General features: G+C 40.5%; 1 protein-coding gene across 9 annotated transcripts in view; it reads left to right on the forward strand.

Annotated features, from left to right (window-relative positions):
• thrb (thyroid hormone receptor beta) overlaps positions 1-22676 on the forward strand; it is a 223012-nt gene that overhangs the window by 167021 nt on the left and 33315 nt on the right. For 5 of the 9 annotated variants that reach the window (XM_059654410.1, XM_048554764.1, XM_048554773.1 and 2 more), the window contains 5 exons: positions 5629-5776; positions 6266-6471; positions 9079-9225; positions 11461-11719; positions 18336-22118. In XM_059654410.1, the coding sequence (XP_059510393.1) occupies positions 5629-5776; positions 6266-6471; positions 9079-9225; positions 11461-11719; positions 18336-18577 (1002 nt within the window). In that variant the 3' untranslated portion in view covers positions 18578-22118. Of the gene's footprint in view, positions 1-5628; positions 5777-6265; positions 6472-9078; positions 9226-11460; positions 11720-18335; positions 22119-22676 lie in introns of those variants that run through there. The other 4 variants (XR_007249830.1, XR_007249831.1, XR_007249834.1 and 1 more) reach the window with 3 other exon arrangements.

Raw genomic sequence — 22676 nt, forward strand, 5'->3', positions numbered from 1 at the left:
GAATAAACTAATCATAAATAAATCAGATTGGATAGACATTGCTGGTATGGATTAGATTCCAGACAACCATATATGCAATGTGTCTGCAGTTCATGTGGGTCAAGAAATAGGAGCAATAGTAACTGTGTGGCCCTTCAGGCCTTTTTCATCATTCAGTATGATTATGGTTAACCTACAGTCTCAAATCCATTTTGCATCCAATTTACAGATCCCTATCATAAACCTGTGCCCCCATGTGCTGCATTCCTCACTAATGGGAAAAAATATCTGTGTCTGTCCTGTTAAGCCATTCAGTTGTTTTTTTTTTATTAATTTGTGAGATGTAAGCTTCACTGGCTGGGCCCAGCATTTCTTGCCCGTCTCTCATTGCCCTTGAGAAGGTGGTGGGAGCTGCCTTCTTGAATTGCTGGAGACCATGTGCTCTAGGTTGACCCACATTGCCATTAGGGAAGAAATTCCAGGATTCTGGCCCAGAGACAGTGAAGAAATGGCGATATATCGCCAAGTCAAGATGGTGAGTGGCTCAGAGGGGTTCTTGCAGGCGGTGATGTTCCCATGTATGTGCTTCCCTGGCCCTTGTAGATGGAAGACGTCATGGGTTTGGAAGGAGCCATGTGAGGATTTTTGGTGAAATTGCGCAGTGCATCGTGTAGATTGAACACATTCATGTTATTTAGTGTCAGTGATGGAAGGAGTCGATGTTAGTAGATGTGGTGCCAATCAAGAAGGCTGCTTTGTCCTGAATGGTGTCACGCTCCTCGAGTGTTATTAGAGCTGCATTCTTCCAGGCAAGTGAGGAGTATTTCTTCACACTCCTAATTTGTGCTTTGTAGATGGTGAACAGGCTTAGGGGAATCAGGCGGTGAGTTACTCACTGCGGTATTCCTAGCCTCTGATCTGTGCTTGTAGCCACTGTGTTTATGTAGGGAGTTCAGTTGAGCTTCTGGTCAGTGGTAACCTCAACCATGTTGATGGTGGGGGGTTCAGTGATGGTAACACCTTTGAATGTCAAGGTGTGGTAGTTAGATTGTCTCTTATTGGAGATGTTCATTGCCTGGTATTTATGTTGTGCAAAAGTTACTTGCAACTTGTCAGTCCAAGTGTGGATATTGTCCCAATCTTGTTGCATTTGAACATGGACTGCTTCAGTATCTGCAGTTGTAAAAGATGCTGAACATTGTGCAAATATCCCCGCTTTTGACCTTATGATAGAGGGAAGGTCATTGATGAAGCAGCTGAAGCTGGTTGGGCCTGTGGAGATGTCCTGGAGCTGAGATGACTGACCTCCAGCAACCACAACAATTTTGGTATGTTCTAGGTATGACTACAACCAGCAGAGATTTTGCTCCCTGATTCCAATTTTGCTAGGGCTCCTTGATGCTGCGCTCAATTGAATGCAAGCTTGATGTCAAGGGATGTCAATCTCACCTGACCTCTGGAATTCGGCTGTTTTGTCCATGTCTGAACCAAGGCTGCAGTGAGGTCAGGAACTTTGTGACCCTGTCAGAACCCAAACAGGGCATAGCTGAGCAGGTGGAGCTTGATAGCACTGTTGAATACACCATCCATCACTTTAATGATGAACGAGAGTACACTGATGAGGCAGTAATTGGCCTGATTGGATTTCCCCTACTTTTTGGGTCCAGGACATACTTGAGCAATTTACCACATTCAACGCTGGCATCTGCTTGACAAACTGTTCCGGAACACTTTGGTTAGGGGAATGGCGAGTTCTGGAGCACAAGTACGAATGCTGGAATGTTGTCAGGACCCATAGATTTTTATTTCTTGCCCACTTCAATGAGATCTCCTCCTATTTTTTTCTGAACTCCAGGTTGTACAGACCCAATTTGTTCAGCCCCTCATCCAGCGACAACCCCATCACCGTAGAAGCAATTCGGGGTGAACTTTTGCTGTATTGCCTCCAGTACAATTATATCATCACTAAAAAGTGAACACACTACTCCAGGTGTGGTTTCACCAAAGCCTATACATTTGCAGCAAGGCTTTGTTATTCTTCTACTCCAATCCCCATCCAATAGACCACTGTACCATTTGCATTCCTAATTGCTTGTTGTACCTTCAAGCTAATCGTGTTCCTTATACAAGTCCCTTTGACCATGAGTATTTGGAATTTTTTTATTAGAAAACATTCAGTAAGCCCTCACTTAAAGATGTGGTTGTGTTCTTGGAAATTGCAACTTTAAGTGAAACAACTTCTAAATGAATCAGGTGTTCCCGAAGAAATCAATGCCAAAGCCAGAGTTAGGTTCCTTTGGACATTTCTCACTTTGAATCAAACATTTCAAACAGTGCACGTATGTAGCACTTGCTCGCTGAAATAACTTAAAAGATCCACTGCATCACCAAATTTAAAAGAAGTTCAATATGGGGTGTGCAATTAAAAATGCACTCACCATCAGGACTTTGAGATTGACCCAGCTCCCTCTAGTGGCAGGACTTAGGTGGTGCAGCTGTCAGCTGGAGGCTAATTACTGAGACTAGCTGGAGCCCAGGACTTGTAAGCTCAGAAATGGATGAAACCAGAAGAAAACCCAAAGATCTATGGTAATGCTGAAGCATGGCATATGGGGCACAAAAGAGTGGCAGGTCCCATAGAAGAACAAGGGCAGGAGGAGAGTCACAGGAGGGGTCAGGCAGCCAAGGACAGGAGACAGGATGGAAAGCAAGGCTGAGAGCAGAGGCTGGGGAGGGAAGAGGGACTGAGGAAAAAAGTGGAAGAGCTGGGAGAAAGGTCATTTGAACAGACCACGTACTGAAGGTTTGTACGCAACACTAAAGTAAACCAAGCAACGTCCAGCGATTGTACTGAACTGTTTTATTACGACCATGAGGAATAGGAATAGAAATAGAATTAGGCCATTTGGCTCATTGAGTCTGCTGTACCATTCGATCACAGCTGATATTTTTCGCAACCCCATTCTCCTGCCTGCCCCCAAAACCCTTGATCCCCACACTAATTAAGAACCTATCTATCTCTGGCTTAAATACGCTCAATGTCATGGCCTGAACAGCCTTCTGCAGCAATGAATCCCACAGATTAACCACCCTCTGGCTGAAGAGATTCCTCTTCATTTCAGCTCCAGAGGATTGTGCCTTCACTCTGAGCCTGTACCCTCGAGTCCTAGTTTTTCCTACAAGTGGAAACATCCTTTCCACATCCATTCAATCCAGGCCCCTCAGTATTCTGTAAGTTTCAATCAGATCCCCCTCACCTTCCAAACTTCATAGAGTACAGACCCAGAGTCCTCAACTGCTCCTCCTTTGATAAGCCCTTCATCCCTGAGATTGTTCTTGTAAACCTCATCTGGACCCCCTCCTTTGCCAGCACATCATTCATTAGATAAGGGGCCCAAACTGCTCACAGTATTCCAGATGTGGTCTGACCAGAGCTTTGTACAATCTCAGCAGTATGTTTCTGCCCTTGATTTCTAGTCCTGTTGAAAAGAATGCTAAAAAGCATTTCCCTTCTTAACTACCAACTGATCTGTATGTTAACCTTAAGAGAATCCTGAACTAGAAGTCCCAAGTCCCTTTGTGCTTCAGATTTCTGAAGCCTTTTCTGATTTAGAAAATAGCCTAAGCCTCTATTCTTCCTGCCAAAATGCATAACATCACAATTTCCCTCATTGTCGATCCTTTGCCTACATTCCTAGCTTGTCCAAGCCCTTCTGCAGCCTCCCAGCTTCTTCAACATGACCTGTCCTTCCACCTACCTTTGTGTCATCTGCAAACTTAGCAACGATGCTCTCGGTTCTTTCATCCAGATCATTGCTGTATAAAGTGAATAGTTGTAATCCTAACACTAACCCCTACAGAATCGACTAGTCACCAACTGCCATCCTGAAAAAGATCCCTTTATCTACATCCTCTGCCTTCTGCCAGTCAGGCAGCCCTCTATCCATGCCAGTACCTTGCCCCAAACACCATGGGTTCTTACCTTATTCAGCAGCCTCCTGTGTGGCACCTTTTCAAAGGCCTTCTGAAAATCCAAATAGATCACATCCACTGGCTCTCCTTTGTCAAACTTGGTTGTTACCTCCTCAAAGAATTCTAACAGATTTGTCAGGCATGACCTTCTGTGATGCCATACTGACTCCGCCGTATTGCACCAGGCACTTCCAAGTTCTCTGCAATCTCATCCTTAACCAGTGAATTTATGGTTTACCTGTTATGTCACATTTTTGCGTTGGGCCCCTGATCTTGGCTTCAATTTATTTTGTTTAGGAAATAAAGACCTTACAAACTGTGAGGCAAAAAAAAGCAAGACAAAGATCCTCTTCCCTGATCCATATACTCACTCGGGTTGTGGCTCGATCTGGATGAGTTCTCTCCTTTCTGACTGTATGAAACTTCCCATTGTGCGCTTTCAACAGGCCCTCTTTAAAATAACGCTGAGGTGGACTGAGATGCTTTCAAAACATGCAGCTATCCTCCAGCAATCCTTGATTTTAAACTGTTCTCTTGTCATTTCAGTCCACAATTAAATATATGAAAAATAAAAGACATGGTCTTTATAGTTCTGTATTTACTGATATTACTGTTTATTATACACACACAGTTGATTGTGTATATTACAATTGTAGTTAACATTGGAGTCAGTGATTGACTACACTTAACTCCATTACAGGGTGACTGAAAGTGAACCATGTATCTTTATTAACAGAATGCCACAAAACAGGATGCCATGTAAAGCCTTCCTGGCTTGAAATCTATACTACAATGCAACAGAGTGAATCAAATTTGCTTGAGGCATATCTGTGATGCTGGGGACCTCAGGATATGGCTAAGACACTTAATCCATTCAATGCTTCTGGCTGAAGATGGATTAAATACTTAAGCTTTACCTTTTGAACTGATGTGCTCAGTCTATCCCATTGCTTAGCATGGAACTATTTGTGGAGCCTCTGCCTCCTGTTATAATCCTGTGTTCTTTCTTCACCAGTTTGGCATTTCAATTGTGGGTATGCCTGGTCCTTACTTCTGGCATGCCGTCCTGTGCTCTTTATTGAACCATGGTTAGCTGGACAGTAATGGTAGAGAGGCAAGGCCTAAAGGTTACAGATTGCTAAAACAATTCTGCTGCTGCTGCTGTTGCCCCACAACACCTAATGAAGATCCTGTTTTGATCTACTTGCTTAGAAACTATAGCCTGATGTGAGGACATGAACCCAGGCCTCCTAGTTCAGAGGTAAGGACATTACCACTATGCCACAAATGCCCACTATGAAGTAATGTAAAGATTGTTGGACAATCTTTTCAAGGTGGGTATCGTAAACATGAATTGATGACCTGCTACATGTGGTTTCATAGCACCTTCACTAAGGCACTTGTCAATTGAAAGTCTAGGGAAGCAGCAAATGTCAGTACTGATGCTGGGCTTTCAAGAGGTGAGCAGAAGATCCATCCTCAATAACACACATAGTCCTCTTGGTATTGTGACTTATGGCTTAATTTGTAGTCTTTTAACTACATTCCAATAGAGTTGTAACAGTACTGGACTAGAAAGATTGTGGGATACTACCCACTGTGTGTTTTCAAGCTGTGACATGACAAAATATTTTAACAATTAATGGAAAGGTACCTTCTAAATCCTTTTCTCTTCAGGGCTTTTTCAGGAGAACCATACAGAAAAACCTTCAGCCAGCATACAGTTGCAAATATGAAGGAAAATGCATCATCGACAAAGTAACAAGAAACCAATGTCAGGAATGCCGGTTCAAAAAGTGCATTGCTGTTGGCATGGCAACTGACTGTAAGCAACTTTAATATTTACATTTTAGCTATTTTCTGCTTTTGAATTTTAGAAATAGCTTCTTTCAGTTCCCTTTCCCCTAACATCATTGCTGTACACCATTCTACAGATGTTTACCGATCAGTTACAACTAAAAAGCATAATCCTTGAAATTCTCTTCCAAACCATAAATGCAGAGAATATTTGAAATGCGGAGGTAAAAATTGCATTTTGGACAGAAAGATTGGCAAATAGTTCAGTTGATGAACAGGTTCAGCTTCTGTTGTCTTCTATTTATTTTAAACTGTAAGAGCTTGGTAGTTTATGCCCTTCGAAGAATTGTTTCCAAAAATTTCTGAACTCACGCCAGTCAAGGCTTATGCCAGTTAAACTGGCATAAGTGGTATCATTGAAATAACGTTTATGCAGCAACACTAGGGAGAATAATGTTCATAAAATGTAAAAATGAAACATGGTAATTTAATTGCTTTTGTTTATTTGTATAATTAGTGGTGTTGGATGATGGCAAACGTTTAGCAAAACGCAAGCTAATAGAAGAAAACAGAGAAAAGAGACGTCGAGAGGAGCTGACAAAGGCACTTATAAACAAACCTGAGCCGACAGATGAGGAATGGGAACTTATCAAAACGGTGACGGAAGCCCACATGGGCACTAATGCTCAAGGAAATCATTGGAAACAGAAGCGAAAATTCCTGGCAAGTTGCTCAGCAGTTGATGAAAAATTAGGCAGAATGTATTAATTCCCAGTATTTCATGAAATAATGTTCCTTGCTCTTTTGTATTTTGTGAATGTTTTGGTTATCAACCTTCATTCCAAATGTTTTGAGAAAAAAAAACAATTTCCACAGATAAATAGAGAAGAGAATCTGTAAGAATATGGAAACATTCTTTAGTACTAAGACAATTAAAACATCTAATGTGAAAATGAGTGTTAATGTATTTTTTACATTCACATTGTCCCGACTCACGTAATTGTGATGTCCATTGAGATGGGGAATTGAGATGGGGAAGTTGAAACTGCAAATTTTAGACCATTATAGCAGGAAATCACAAGCAATGATGGTTTATTATTACCAAATCAGAGAAAAGACCACGTAACATTATACAAGGAGACTTGTCAGAACTATAACACGACAATTGACATCTTGGGCTGAATAGTCAGTCTCCCCTTCAACTTTGTAATTATTTATCAAACACATTTTAACAACTGCCTACCCATGCAGTGCTTTCTCAGTTAACATTGTAGTTGTGTCCTGATGAGTGTAACTTTAAGTGAAGCAACTTCAAGCAATTCCAACCATTGTAATAGAGATGATTAAATTCTGAAGAAACTTCTCTCTTAAAAACCTTATAGCCTGTAAGTTTAATTCTGTACATTCTTAAATTCGTGCATTCATAAATGGAATATTTTTCTAAAAATATGATCACTTTTAAAATCTAAATGAAACTTGTTAAAAGAAATGTCGGGAGGTAATGACCTAGTGGGTATAATAGTGCTGGATTGTTAATCCAGCGACTCTAGTTCTGGGAACCGAGATTGAAATCCCATCACAGCAGATGGTGGAATTTGAATTCAAATTCCAATGAAAATCTGGAATTAAGAATCTCATGATGACCATGAAACCATTGTCGATTGTTGGAAAAACCCATCTGTTTCACTAATGTCCTTTAGGGAAGGAAACTGCCATCCTCACCTGGTCTGGCCTACATGTGACTCCAGAAATGTGATTGACTCTTAACTGCCCTCTGGGATGAACAATAAATGGTTCCTGGCCAGTGACACTCTTATCCCATACATGAATAAAAACAAACTCTTTCTACTTTCTTTCCATTTCATCAACTGTCTCTTTATCCCCTGGTTTCTCCTACTGACCACTTCCCTCCTGTTTGCCACTACCCCGCACTCACCCCTTCCCTGTACCAAACGTGTGAGTGAGCGAAGATAGAGTGCAAGTGAAGGGAGTAGCTGGAGCAGAAAGTGGGAGGGCCTTGGTGGGAAGTGGCTATAGTGAGTTGGAGAGTGTGAGAGAGTCAATGAACAGGAGTGACACTTCCAAAATGATGCCAGTCAAGACACATGACACTATATTGACTCTTGCAAGAAATGACACTATTGCAGAAATCCCAATGCCAGCTACACTCAGCAGTCCCATTATAGTCTTGATGTAAACCAATTCCATGTGAGGCACTTTAAACTGGAGATTTACTGTACTTCTAAACAGATGGCTGAGCAGATACAATATGCCAACACACTTGAACTGATCTCGTACAAAATACTCGTGTTGCAAATTTTGCCAGAGTCATAGCGAACAAATTACTCAGATAGGATTCTTTTGGATCAGTTTTGGAAATCATAAATTCTACATTCCTGACAAACTGGTCATTAATTCAGAATCATTTAACCCTGTATATGAACTCAGTATTGTACTCAGCATTTTTTAAAGCAATATATAGGTTTGTCCATATTCAAGGGGGGACAGTTACCTGAACAATCATTTAAACTACTTGTCATCCCTTGCCTCTTCCTTTTCATTGTCACAATGACTCCCTTCACTTCTCTGCTCTCAGTACAGGCGCACACGCCTCTCCAATTCCTGTCACCACTCGTCCACACTGTCGTTACGAGACATTCCCCCTTGTTTTGCAGTTTCCGGGAATTTTCCCATTCTTTAATATGCTTTGACCATAACTCTTGCATGATTTTGTTGGTTTACTCAAGGATTTGATTTGAAACTGCAGGCAAAGCGTGAATTTATTTACAGTCCCACTTCTATATTTCCCACGTGCAGCACGGAATCTGGTCCTGGCAGAAGGCAGCAGTTTAGGTTACAGCTACAGCTGAGAAGGATCTTATCCGTGGATGAATCACAACTGACATTTTTGGCCAGAGCTTGGCTTGTAGGCTCATAAAACGAAGAATGTACAGATTTAGATGCATCTGACAACCACAATGGATGAGGTTCATCCATTTAAAAGAGACTGGCTTTATAGGCCAAGTAGACTTTCTCCTTTCTCCAAAGAACCCAATGTGTTAGCTCAAAGCTGTATGAATAAATTGCACCCAGGATCCCTGGACTCAGATCTCTGGCAAGCTAGTTTCCTATGAAAGAAGTATGGGATGAAGCTGATGTTTGACAATGTAGTTGATGGTGAACTGATCATGAGACAAGAGTAATGTTAAATACATTGATCTTGTTACTACTTGTTGCCTTAATAATAGAACAGCATGGCAATATTGAGAAGTGGAACATCAGAAATCCTTTCATGAAGCAATTACATTTATCGTTTTGTTCAATCTCTAGCCTGAAGATATTGGGCAAGCACCAATAGTGAATACAGCTGAAGGGAGCAAGGTAGACCTGGAAGCGTTCAGTGAGTTTACAAAAATTATCACACCCGCAATTACAAGGGTAGTGGATTTTGCCAAAAAGCTACCTATGTTTTGTGAGGTAGGATTTTTGTTTCCTTATTTATGATACCTTTGGTAATGGACTTTTTGAATCTCACTTCTCCATCGTTATGTAGCTGAGAGGGAGTGCACTCGCCTGGTTGTACTGCTATCTATCTAACTATAGACACAGATTCCCCTCGGCTGGTACCTCTTCCCATCTCTGGTGTTCCACAGTATTGGTTCACAACTTGTGATTTTTCATCTATTCTGCTCCTTAGCGACATTGTCCAAAAGCATGACAGCAGCCACACGAACACTACAGTACAAGCCCATCAACACATCTTCATCCTCTTCACTGTTGTCTGACATTCAGTACTGGAGAAGTAAAAATTCCCTCCAATCCATTAGTTGGGAAGACCTAACCCACTGTCTTCGATCCCCATCACAAACCACACTGTCACAAAGTTGATGTAGCATGTAATTCTGAAATGAGAAGTTAATGATGTGGCTGCACGATCAGTAAGACCAATCATACTCAAATCCATAACATTGCCTGACTCCACACTGTTTCAGCTCACCAGCTGCTGAAACCCTTCTCCATGTCCTTGTTGCCTCTGGACCTGATTGTTTCAATGTATTCATGGCTGGCCTTCCAAATTCTAGCACTGACGTAATCTTGAGATAATTCAAAACTCTGTGATCCCATGTCCTAACTTGCATCAAGTTCTGTTCCACCCACACCTTTGTGCTCGTTAACCTACACTGGTTCCTAGTTAAGGAACGCCTTAGCATTAAACTTCACACCCCTGTGTCCAAACTCCCCCATTGCCTTGCCTCTGTCTATCTGTAATCTCCACCAGCTACCATTCCCTCCAAGATAGCCACACTCCAGTATTGCTGGTCTTTGGCATCCCCTGGTTTTAATCATTTCACTATTAGTATGTGTGGTTTCAGCTGCTGATGCCTTAAACTTTGGAATTCCCTCCCGAATCTGCTGAACCTCTCAATATTGCTTTTCTCCTTTTAAGTAACCATCTAAGCCTACATTCTTGATCAGACTTTTGTTCAACAGCCTAGAGTTTCCAGACACCAGTTTTATACTAAGATACCTGATTTTATTATGTCTGGTCCCATTCCAGTGCAGCATGTCTATGTCTGATATTCTGAAACACACTCTGTTTATAGTGCCGCAGGTCCATCCAGGAGAAGAACCATTCCTTTGTGGACATTGACTGATAATCTTAATCCAGATTACTCAAAAATGAATTGTATCAAAATAAACCAGTTAGAGCTTGGGCAGTTCTAAATGACCACCCTTCCAGCCTCATTGGCTCAAATGTTGTCCATGATGTTCTCCAGATCAGTGGGGATGCAGCCAAGGTAGGTCAAAGTGGTCATCTTTTCAGGCTGAGTGTTTGGACTCCTCAGCCCTTTGATCATGTTGAATTCACTATTCCACAAAGAGTCTGTTTGGAGAGAGAGAACAGCAATGGCCCAGCAGGGCTGCAAGCACCATTTACAAGATTAAAGTTTGAGCTACACGGGTTGTAGGTTGAATCTTGAGCAAAAGTAGAGTGAAGGGGAATCTGGACTCTAAGCTGGATGGAGTCATACTTGGCACAGAGAAAGATAGTTGTGGTTGCTGGAGGTCAGCCATCTCTGCAGGACCTCCTCAGGGCAGATATTTTCTCATCAATCTGTTCAGAGATGTGATTACACGTTTCTGGAACAGATGAGACTTGAACCTAGACCTACCTGGTTCAGAGCTAGAGTCACTGCCACTGTGCCACAAGAGATCTTTGTTCCTCAGAATGGTTTCGTAGGTCCAACTATTTTCTGCTGCAGTAGCAATGACCTTCATCAATTCAATCACTATTCACAACTCTTCAGATAACAAATCCTCCTGTTTAATTTTCCACCACGATTCACCCCTGGATGTGACAGGACTTGGATCACTTTGCCCTGTCTATTGTATGCTGCTTTCAATTTGGTATGCAAAAGTCCCTGTGTTGTAGTTCCACCAGATTGACACCACGTTTTACGGTGTGTTTGGTACTGCTTCTTACATGCTCTCCTTCATTTTCATTTAATGTTTCTATACACATCCTGAGTGTATTTCCCTTGGGATTGCTTGGCGCATGATTAATTCTGCGAGTTTTATGCTTTTCTTCCATTTATTTTGTAAGTTTTAAAAACAACATTGTTAATTAAATGCAGGAAGCAAACTGCTATCGGTTTTCAAATACAACCAATGTTTTATGTTGTAAACTAATTGCTTTTCTTTATTTCGTAGCTACCGTGTGAAGACCAGATAGTCCTTCTGAAAGGCTGCTGTATGGAAATCATGTCCCTGAGGGCAGCTGTTCGCTATGATCCTGAAAGTGAGACTTTAACTTTGAATGGAGAGATAGCTGTCAAAAGAGAACAGTTAAAAAATGGAGGTCTTGGTGTTGTATCAGATGCAATTTTTGATCTGGGAATATCTTTGTCTGCATTCAACTTGGATGACAGTGAAGTGGCTCTGCTCCAGGCTGTGCTTTTGATGTCTTCAGGTAGAATGACATTTTCTACTGTATTATATGAAGTACAATTTTTCCAAATGGATTTGACCCTTCAGAATCTCTGCAGTAATTCAGCCCTCATGTAGGTGTACCTGCAGAAATTGTGTCAGTCACTGAATGCTTAGAGTTGGAGACTTTAATCTTTTGCTTAGTTTCTTAACTGAACAAAAATGTAAAACTAAATATTAGTGCAGATGTAGTTTCTCTCCACCAACCTGGTACAGGCAGGTTCCAGTTCAATAAAAGATGCCAAGATAATCTGCCTAAACATTAGATTGTTATGTACAATTTCAGAATTTAATTTCATAAATCTTGCCAAGCTGCTGCTGTCAGTGATCTGACCTTCAGTGTGGTGAGACATTTTTAATTATTCACATTTGCCATTTTCCAGTTATTTATAATGATGTGACAATGAAAGCAATTTGATACTAGTGTTACAGAGAATTGTGTTCCATAAAGTCGTTATTAATATTCAGCTATAAAAGAAATTCAACTTTGTGTAAAATTGGAAAACACTAGAAGTACACCAAAGATTGGTTCAAATTTTGGAATGATGAGGGGTGGAGTAAACAAGTCCTTTTTGCTGGCACTGTCCTTGCAGACTGAAAAACAATCAAATGTTTTATTGAAATATGTAAAACATGAAGGGCAAAGAAAATAATAGATGTTCCAAGCACAAATAAGAGATTCGATCAATTGTTGTGCAATGTCTGATCTGTAAACTGTTTAAATGAAACAGGATGTAAGGGAGCACTTCAGTCAATCAGTAAAGAAAACAGAGTAGTAGCACTATGTTAATTTCAATAGACTTGTAATCCAGAGGCCCAGATTAGGCCTCTGAGACATGAGTTAAATCAAAATGGAATTTTAATTCAAGTAATTCATAAATCCAGAATAAACACTTCACCTCTTAAATAATCATTGTAAGACTGCTGTCCTTCAGGTAGGAACTTGCTGTCCTTATCTGATCTGGTCTTCGTTTAATTCAAACAACGTAGTTGGTTCTGTATTACCCTTTGAATTGGCTCAGCAAGCTACCCGGTCATATCAACCTCCTACAGAAAACGCTGGGAGTACCTACATTACATGGACTACCACTTTCTCAAAGACAGATGAGATTGTGCAAAAAATTATGTTCTTGTTGTTCACATTCCAGTGTGATGAGGTTTGCTGTTGAGACGGATTTGTTCTGAAAGCAAGTGTTATCTTCTCTGTGCAAGCAGCGTAACTAGTTTGGGTCTAGGCCCGAAATGTCAGCTTTCCTGCTCCTATGATGCTGCTTGGCCTGCTGTGTTCATCCAGCTCTACACCTTGTTAACTCGTTTTGGTTTTTTTTTCCAGAGTAGACAAATTAAACATGAGTGGGTGGGGTCAGCCCTCTAAGCCTCAGGGTTTGCAGGTTTTGCTTTCAGTTGGTAAAGTTAACTTTTTGGAAGAAGTCACAGCTCTCTCTCTCTCTCTGCAAAACCTAATGTTCATTCCTTACTGCTGGGTTCGTGTTTTTGAATTTTCCTTTCTATTTGCTTTTGCCAGTAGTGTTTATGGGAGGCTGCTTTACTGGAATAGCTAATTAGTCATAGTCAATATATATTATTTTATTAAGCATTTCAATAGAGTTATAGTTAAGCTAATTTTTAAAAAATGTTCTATTTTGTCTGTATTTTAACTGTAGTGTGAAAATAGAGTGCTTTGCATACAGCCTCATTGTTTGACCAATCGAATTGCATCTGGAATGCCATGCCTTACACTTGCCTGTAAATAAGAAATGTTAGGGTCTAGGCTGTCTCCTTGACATATTTTGAGGGGTTTTGGTCTGGTCCATAATACCAAGAACAAATGTTTAAAAAATGTCTTTGAAATAAAGGTAAAACCATGTGACTAGTTAATTGTAATAAAGTGTGAAGCTGGATGAACACAGCAGGCCAAGCAGCATCTCAGGAGCACAAAAGCTGATGTTTCGGGCCTAGACCCTTCATCAGAGAGGGCTCCTGAGATGCTGCTTGGCCTGCTGTGTTCATCCAGCTTCACACTTTATTATCTTGGATTCTCCAGCATCTGCAGTTCCTATTATCTCTGACTAGTTAATTGTGATGGAGAACACAAGAACATTTCAGAACATTTCAATTTAAGTCTCGCTGAAAGGAGAGACATATTGCTAACACTTTATGGTTTGCACTCATCTGGCCAGTGCAAGAATGCCGATTGCACATTATAACAACAGTTTATACAACAGGAAAAACACATGTTGGTTAGTTGGTAACAAAATGTGAGGCTGGATGAACACAGCAGGCCTAGCAGCATTTCAGGAGCATCTCTGATGAAGGGTCTAGGCCCGAAACGTCAGCTTTTGTGCTCCTGAGATGCTGCTGGGCCTGCTGTGTTCATCCAGCCTCACATTTTATTATCTTGGATTCTCCAGCATCTGCAGTTCCCATTATCACTTGGTTAGTTGGTAAGTTGACTTTGATTGGCTGAGGCATTGCCATGGAGAAAACAATGGAACTATAGGTTGCCATGCTACCAGGTAACTCAAAACTAATGCAAGACTTGAACACATTGGTTTTGATTCAGGGAACCTGGCCCATTCATGAGATTTCTAGGATCATATATAAGCACATTATGAGCTTGACTGATTATTTTAAGGTGGGCATCAGAGTAGCTACAGATGCACTCAGGATTATTTAGCAAGTCCTCCTTAATTGTGAAAGCATATTTAAGAGTAGACATTTGTGTTTTGTAAATCTGGGTTCATTGAGTACCGTTTGTACTCTGCCTATTACAAACAGTTGGAGGACCATGTGTTTAAATAAATCAGCCAAATCATTGGGAAAGTGATATCTACAAACCTAGCATTGCACCAGTACAGAAATTTATCTTTGATATTGCTCAGTGCTATATTATTAGTGAATTGGTTGGAAAGTGAGGGATCACGATTACAACATCTGCAGCCTGGAGATAAGAGTGTAGTAGATTTTTAAAAGATGCATGAAACAGAAATATGTCATCATCCTGGATGATTTCAGAGATGTTGATTGTAATAACATCACTACCAGTGCAATTAATCACAGCACCACCTTCTCCTGGGCGCTCATGTTATGCAGGCACACCTGTGCCTGGTAGCTCTGTGACAATTCCTCCAGTTTCTGCTGCAAGAAAGAAGAAAAGTGTCAGTGGGTCAGCTGCGATATGAGTGGGTAATAAGCTTGTCAAAACTTAATACCTGCTAGACTGTGGAAGCTGTGAAATTTAGATCTCAAAAAAGCTTTAGGATTTTTAAAAGTGTTAGAGTTGTGGACCTTCTGAATGTTGGTATTGGCAGATTGCTGATTTTGGGGAGTTTGGTGCAAGGTTTCTCTCTGTGAGTTCTAGTGAGTTATCTCATGCAATTCTCCTCTGCTAATCTTATGCTGTATGTACCAGTTCTACCCTCTCACTATGGTGTGCTTACCAGTGACGGTAGTAGCATTTGTCAGTGCTGGGGCATTGTGGGGTTTGTGCCCTTGGTTCATATTTAAAGTCCACCCTGCACCACGATAGTCACTGTCAACCATTAATAGCCCTTCACAATATGCTGTGAAAAGGAAAAAAAAATTAAGGATACACCAGCTTTATGGGATATTCTTCAACAGAGATAAAAGCTCACAGTCTTAAATATATTGCATCTTTATTATGGAATCCCTACAGCGTGGAAGTAGACTCATCAAGTCCACACCGAGCTTCCAAAGAGCATCCCACCATGACCCAGGCCCTTTTCCTAGCCATATAATGCAACATTTCCCATGGCTAACCCGCCTAACCTACACATGCCTGGACACTACGGGCAATTTAGCATGGCCAATCCATCTAATCGCCCACATCTTTGGACTGTGGGAGGAAACTGGAGCACCCGGAGGAAACCCATGCAGACATGAGGAGAACAATGTAAACTCCACACAGTTGTCCGACAATGGAATCGAACCCAGGTCCCTACCACTGTGAGGCAGCAGTGTTAATCATTGAGCCACTGTGCCAACTTATATCATTTCTTGTCTGATTGAATGTCATTGTAACTGTTGCTGAAAGAATCAACCACGTAGCTTACCCATAGCTCATGCCTTTCCATCTTCGAACCCTGCCTAAGACAGTGCTACCCCTCCATAACATCCAGGATAACATAACAATTTTTCAATGTTCAAAGTGGGGGCATCACATTCTGGAAAATTTTCAAACAGTTGAAAATGAAAATTTTTATTGAGCATCAGGAAAAGCAAAGGAAATCAAACAAAAAGAATTGTATTTGCTTCAGAAAACAAAAATAAGTCACGTTCCTTTGAGCAACAACAAGTTTAGTCAACGGATGATTTAGTCAACCCAACTCAATAACAAGGTGCTGAGCTGGATGAACACAGCAGGCCAAGCAGCCACAGAGGAGCAGGAAAGCTTTCCTGCTCCTCTGATGCTGCTCAGCCTGCGGTGTTCATCCAGCTCTACACCATGTCATCACAAATTCTCCACCATCTGCAGTTCCTACTATCTCTCACATCTAATGGAAGCAGATGTCAATTAAGACCAGTTTGAATTGTGCCAGTTGCTCATCTGTCATGCAAAAAGTGATGTTCTTGATGTTCAATATTCTCATCTGCCTTCTCAGAAAACTGCTGCCACTCTCCCAGCTCTTCAGCACCCCCATTTTGATTGCTGTTGTGCAGGACTCAAAGTGCAACAATAATGCAGTACACCCTACTTCCAGCACCTCCTGACTGATCCACACATCAGAGCCTCACCTTTAGGAGATTGTCTGTTCCACGATGGCCTTTGTGGAACAATGGGCTGCTGAGGCAGGGGCTGAGTAATAGAGTCATCAGCTGTAGTTGGAGGGGGTAGGCTTTGTTCCCCCGCATTCCTTACAAAACATTGGTCCTTGAAATAAAGCAGCAACAGGAGTTATCACGATAATTGACTGGTGAGAAATACATTGATGGAATGGGACCCTCTCTGTCAGCTGCATTATGGCTCTCACAACACAGTGTGCCATATAATTTACATCCACCACCATTTTGTCAATAACAGCCTTCTAAAATAACACAGATTCTGATCCATGATTGTGACATTATTTGGTTAAAGCCCATGCAGTTTGTTTGCTGCATCAGCTGCTGGCACATGCTGGAGGTGTGAGATTAATATCGCACACTGCCATATAGCAACATGTCCACCCCCATGACTGATATTCATGACAGTCTATCTCCCTTGTGACTGGACTAAAAGGCAAGGCAACACAAGACATAAGTACCGGGAACCTGTAAGTTCAAAATGAGGTGGAAAAGTACGAAAAGGCAGCAGAGCTTCTGTGAGCAACCAAGTAGATGCGAAGTGACTAAATACTAAGAATACACATGAACAGCCCTTCGGTGCTCCCTGCTCCAATACATGGGATATGTGCCTGTCCCTTGGTGCAAAGCAACCTGGCAGTAACATTACAGTGAAAGGTGCCAGTGCACTGCTAAGTGCAGCATTAAAATGGGGAACTGTATTATGAGTGAGTCAGAGATGTTCCATCATGATGAGGTTGGTGAATGTCCGATGCCAATCTCCATGAATGGCGTCTGCAGTTAATGAAGCATTGCTTGAGATGTTGAGGTCTGCATGGAGGCCTAGAGGAGGTACAGCCATCAAGTAATCTTTCTGATTTTCATGACAGGAATTATTGTTGTATGGTTTTTCTCCACCCTCTCCACAAACTGAGATAAATGACGCAAGAACAGGTTATGAGATATTAGTTCCTCCAAAAAGACCTCTTGCCATTCACTACTGAGAGTTTCTTAGACAGAAAATAGGACTCTGGCTCTTGACATCAAGAATCTCATTTTTCTATTCCCAGCAGACTCACCATTGGCCATGTTGTTCGGGGCTGGGAGAATTCAGCTCTTTGCAGTGAGTCCTCAATGATACTGCATGCATACATACACTCGCTCTCTCTCTCTCTCTCTCTCTTTCTCTCAAAAACACACACACACACCCAGCAGAGCAAGCAGACGTAATGTTTCAGCTCCAGTGACCCTTCTTAAGAACTGACTGTACCTAGGAAAAGGTTAGTATATATACTGATGATGAGGAGGGTGGAGGAGTAAACAATAAGTGGAGATGGAACCAGAGAGACAGAAACACAGTTGAGCGCACACAGGATAAAGTTCAGCCTGGGAGAATCAAGAGCTGCCAATAGGGTCCATTAGTCTTACCCATTCCTCTTTGTATCCATCAGCTTTTGCACTTCTGCTTGGCACTGAGTTCCCTTCAGAGTATTCAACCAATAAGCAACATGTTCAGAACTTCAAGGAGAGGAATAGGTAGCATAATGTTTGTGTACTGCCTACCTCACCTCAACTGGACCAGGACTATTCACACATCACAATCCTATAACCACTAACTGATCTTATTCAATTTCAGCTCTTTGAATTTTATGCATTTTTGTGCTAATATTTGTCTTGACTACAGTTTCCCCATTGCTGTTCACATGATTTAAAATTATTCTTGTGCTAATACATTTCATCTCATTTCTGTCCGAATTGAATTCGACTGATGTTTTTTTCACTGTAATTAGTAATGGTGGGTCTTCATTATTCTTGTGTAGATCGGCCTGGCCTTACCAGCATAGATAAGGTGGAAAAAATCCAGGAGTCCTTTCTTCTTGCATTTGAACACTACATTAATTATCGCAAGCACAATGTGGCTCACTTTTGGCCAAAACTACTGATGAAGGTGACAGACCTGCGAATGATTGGAGCCTGCCACGCAAGCCGCTTTCTTCATATGAAGGTGGAATGTCCAACAGAACTTTTTCCACCATTATTCCTGGAAGTTTTTGAAGATTAGGAGTCTGACTTTGAATGGATGCACTACCCTAATATCTGTGAACTGCATTAGCACTACTGAGCAGTGTTTCATGGGATTTCACAGAGTACCTTTTCCAGATATGGTGAGAAACATTCCATTAATGCGGGTACTAGTGATTTTGTGAACGTAGCTTTTTGTACACATTTCTGCTTATCTTGTGGACTAATGTTGTTCATTTCATTTTCAAATAAGGTAATACGGTAGAATGTTGCTTTGTGGTGAGGAACTCCAAACTCCAGGTGTCATATGAAGTTTCTTTTGCATAGATCTTTAATAGATTTAGTATGACAAAATACTGTGCAGCTACAGCTGCAAGCTGGCTACCATTGTATAAGGCTGAACTCATTTGATTCAATAATTGCAGAGCTACACCATGTTCTGGAACTAAAATGCAGGCATGAACACAATAACAGAGTTCCTCCCTCTCCCCTCACCAAGATCTGAGTTGTGGTTTGATCATTATTCGTTGATCATTTAAGTACCCAGGACTGTGAAGACTGGGTAAAATTGATGCAGTCGGAGTGTACAGTGTTGATACAATGAACATAAATAAATGACAGTTCATCAGCATTTCACTACAGTAGAGGAAAAACAAAATAGAGGACGGAATAACACAAGTTGTTATTTATACTCCAGCCTTCTCCTTCAAGCTGCCAATTTCAAAATGTAAATGGATGTAAAATATAAACCTTATGCGACAAACCACAATCCCAATCAGACTCCTCAAAGTGTCAACCAGAGAATTCAAATAGAAAAGGTCAGTTTTGCTCTTAGAGTCATTCTCCTCAGATTGGAATTGAGGGTTGTGAGCAAAGACTATTCAGAGCTCCGTCCTGGTTTTGGCTGTGCTGCACCTGATGTTCAGGTGTTTGACACCGACATTGAGAACCAGCTTTTTTTTTAATCAAAAGAAGTGGTAATTGTGACATGGCCAAGCCTTCTATATACCACTGACATCAAATCTGGAGCTGAGAGGAGATGGAGTAACTTTCTGACTGCTGACAGTTTATAAAATCATTGTTAGTACCCACACACATGGATTTAAGCTGTTGTTCTGGAACTCCTCATTAGGATCATGCTTGATCTTACTACACATCAACTTACCATCTCCAGGGAAAAATAGACACTCAAAAATAATTCTTTTATTTAGATCTTTACATTTGCTCATTTCCGTATGTTATTTCCCACAGCTTAATAGAGCTCATATTTACTTGGTGCTAATCCATTTGCAGGTAGAGCTTTAATGCCAGCTGCAAAATGGTGCTATAATATCTGAAGCTTTATTTCTTCGAACTGTGGGAATAAATATTAGCATTAACATTTTTTATATATATATGCCTTGATACTGAAATCCTTACAGTGCCATTTGGTTGTATTCATGATTAGCAGTAATGCATCCTTGCAACTATTCTAGGTCCTGGTTAATATTGCTGATGAGAACTGCAGGACTGCAAGCCTTGAAAATGTAGGCTTTGACCTGCAGTTTCCCCTGTGTTCTACCAATAATGGTTTCCTAACAAATGCACACCCTAACCAGTTCCCTTGTCATTTTCGATGCACCTCTGTTGACCTAATAGGATTATGCTGATAGAAAATTAAAGTTCCATGCATCGTTGTCTTAAAAGACCAAAGCCAGACCTTTGAAGGAACTGGTTGGTCCTGGCATGACTAAACCAAAGGTTTTGTGTTTGATTTTGTTTTGGCTGCCTATAGTCACAGTTCTACCTGGAATGCACCACATAGCAAGAAACAGCAGCAAATACACAAATTTACCGACAGGCAAGGAGATAAAGGTGGGGATGCAGGGGTGTTAGATGGCGGAGGGAAAGATGGGACAAAAAGTTTTGGGACAGAAAGAATGCATTTCAATCAAAGGAGTAAGGTAGGTGTTTACATATTATTTTTGAGGAAGAATTTATTGCATAATTTTAAATAAATTGGTCTTCTAAATTGGGTTTAGTTGGTAAATTACATAGACTTTGGCATTCTTTGTATTCATTCTGAATGCTTTGTAAAGTAACAGGTGAAATATCCAAATGCCCACTAGTCACTACTTAGCGGAGCACAAAGGTTAAGAATATTGAATGCGCAGACAATCAGGATAAAAATAACTGCGTAGAAAGCCAGAATTCTATTTTTGATAAATGATGCACATTAATTAATAACAGAATGATATGCCTAAGGAAAAAAAAGCCACTTTTGTTAAAATAAATCATACCAGGTATATCATGTTTGCACAGTATTGAATAAATTTATGATATTCCTTGGTATTGGAATAAAAGAACGACCACTTTAAAGAAACAAAGAAAAATACACCTTTTCAATCCTGTTTTGACAAGTATTAAAGTGCTGTGAAACTATGACAGTTTGCTTTTTTTTCTCATTAGCTGTAAAGTCCTTTGTGAAAGGAAGACAACACTGGCTAAGAGGTAGCACGTAAGCCTGAAGTTGTACTGTAGGAAATATAATTGGTTTGAACTCTGGCATCAGCAACTATTAGAATGTTTTGAATATTCCATAAATTAAATTTCATTTTGCTGTTTATATACAAACTGGTACATTGTGAAATGTATTTCTATTAGGGTCTGTGTTACAAAAGGCTGAAGTATTCATATGGGACAAGAATGTTTTGATGAAGATATCGCTGCTTTAACTGCCTTTAAATTTAATGTCCGTTTTGTTGATCATCTTGCTTTCCTGCCATATCAGTGCCACGAAGTTATGTGGTTTTAAAATACCTGTCTGGTCATTCTGAATTTTTGCTTTTTAAAGTGTGTTTCTTTCTGGTGCTTCATGTGAAAATTGTGTTGTGAGATTCTTAAGTGATGCCAATGGCAACTAATATTGAATGTCCTTTGTAATGGAGAGAATGAGAAGTTAGTACAAAACACTAAACAAAATGTTAACATTTCATTACTCTAGAACATATATATCAGAATTACAACCCAACATTTTCTGGAATCCTATCTGATAGGTTTAGGCTATCTAGAGTGCATCATCTCCCCACTACAGTTTCCACCCAAAAACCCCAAGAAAATCTTGTTTTTTTCAAGCTCTCTTTATTAAAATCAATAATTCTTTAAACATGAAGAAAAAAGGCTTCAATGTGAGTTATAAACAAGATAGTTCTGGAACAATGGACGGAGAACTGAGAAAATTGTAGTACCCTGTGTTCTCTGTTCAGTTACATATGATTTGATTAATCTACTCGTGGAGGACTTTGGAGTATGCAGTCTATTTCACTCAGGAATGAGCATCTCATCCTTTGATTTTCTTAAGGATTATATCCAGTGCTTATTCTAAATAAATTCCATATCCCATTGTCTTCAGCCACATCATTATAGATTCAAAAGCAGTGAATGAACCAAAATGCTTAGGATTTTCACTTTTAAGTTTTTGGCAATGTATAAGTTGACAGTACCTAAATATGTTGCATTTCAGTTCATGGGAGAGTAAAAGGAAGTTTGATCTTAACCAGAGATAATGGGAACTGCAGATGCTGGAGAATCCAAGAAAACAAAGTGTGAAGCTGGATGAACACAGCAGGCCAAGCAGCATCTCAGGAGCACAAAAGCTGATGTTTCAGGCCTAGACCCTTCATCAGAGGTTGATCACCCATCACCCTCTGATGAAGGGTCTAGGCCTGAAATGTCAGCTTTTGTGCTCCTGAGATGCTGCTTGGCCTGCTGTGTTCATCCAGCTTCACACTTTGTTATCTTTGATCTTAACCAGAAGCTTGAGGTAAATGATGTCAATCTGATAATTGAAGACATTTCCCTAAAGCAAATGGGAAGACTTCTTCTAAAATCAGTCAAGAAAGAACTAAGAAATAGTGGTGCTGCTGTTTATTTTGTTCAAAAGAATTTTTGTGTGATATAGAACTTTAATTCTTGGGGACTAACAGTAGTCATGCAATGACTACAGAGGAATGCAATGACATGTAAGTCTTCACAGAAGTCTGTACTGAATCACCAATAGACTTAAGCTAAAGTAAAAGAAAGAACTTGCATTTATATAGCACCTTTTGAACCTCAGGATCTCCCAAAGCACTTTATAAGTCAAACATTGTACATTTGTT

Source organism: Stegostoma tigrinum, chromosome 2 (genome assembly GCF_030684315.1).
Source record: "Stegostoma tigrinum isolate sSteTig4 chromosome 2, sSteTig4.hap1, whole genome shotgun sequence".
Lineage (NCBI taxonomy): Eukaryota > Metazoa > Chordata > Chondrichthyes > Orectolobiformes > Stegostomatidae > Stegostoma > Stegostoma tigrinum.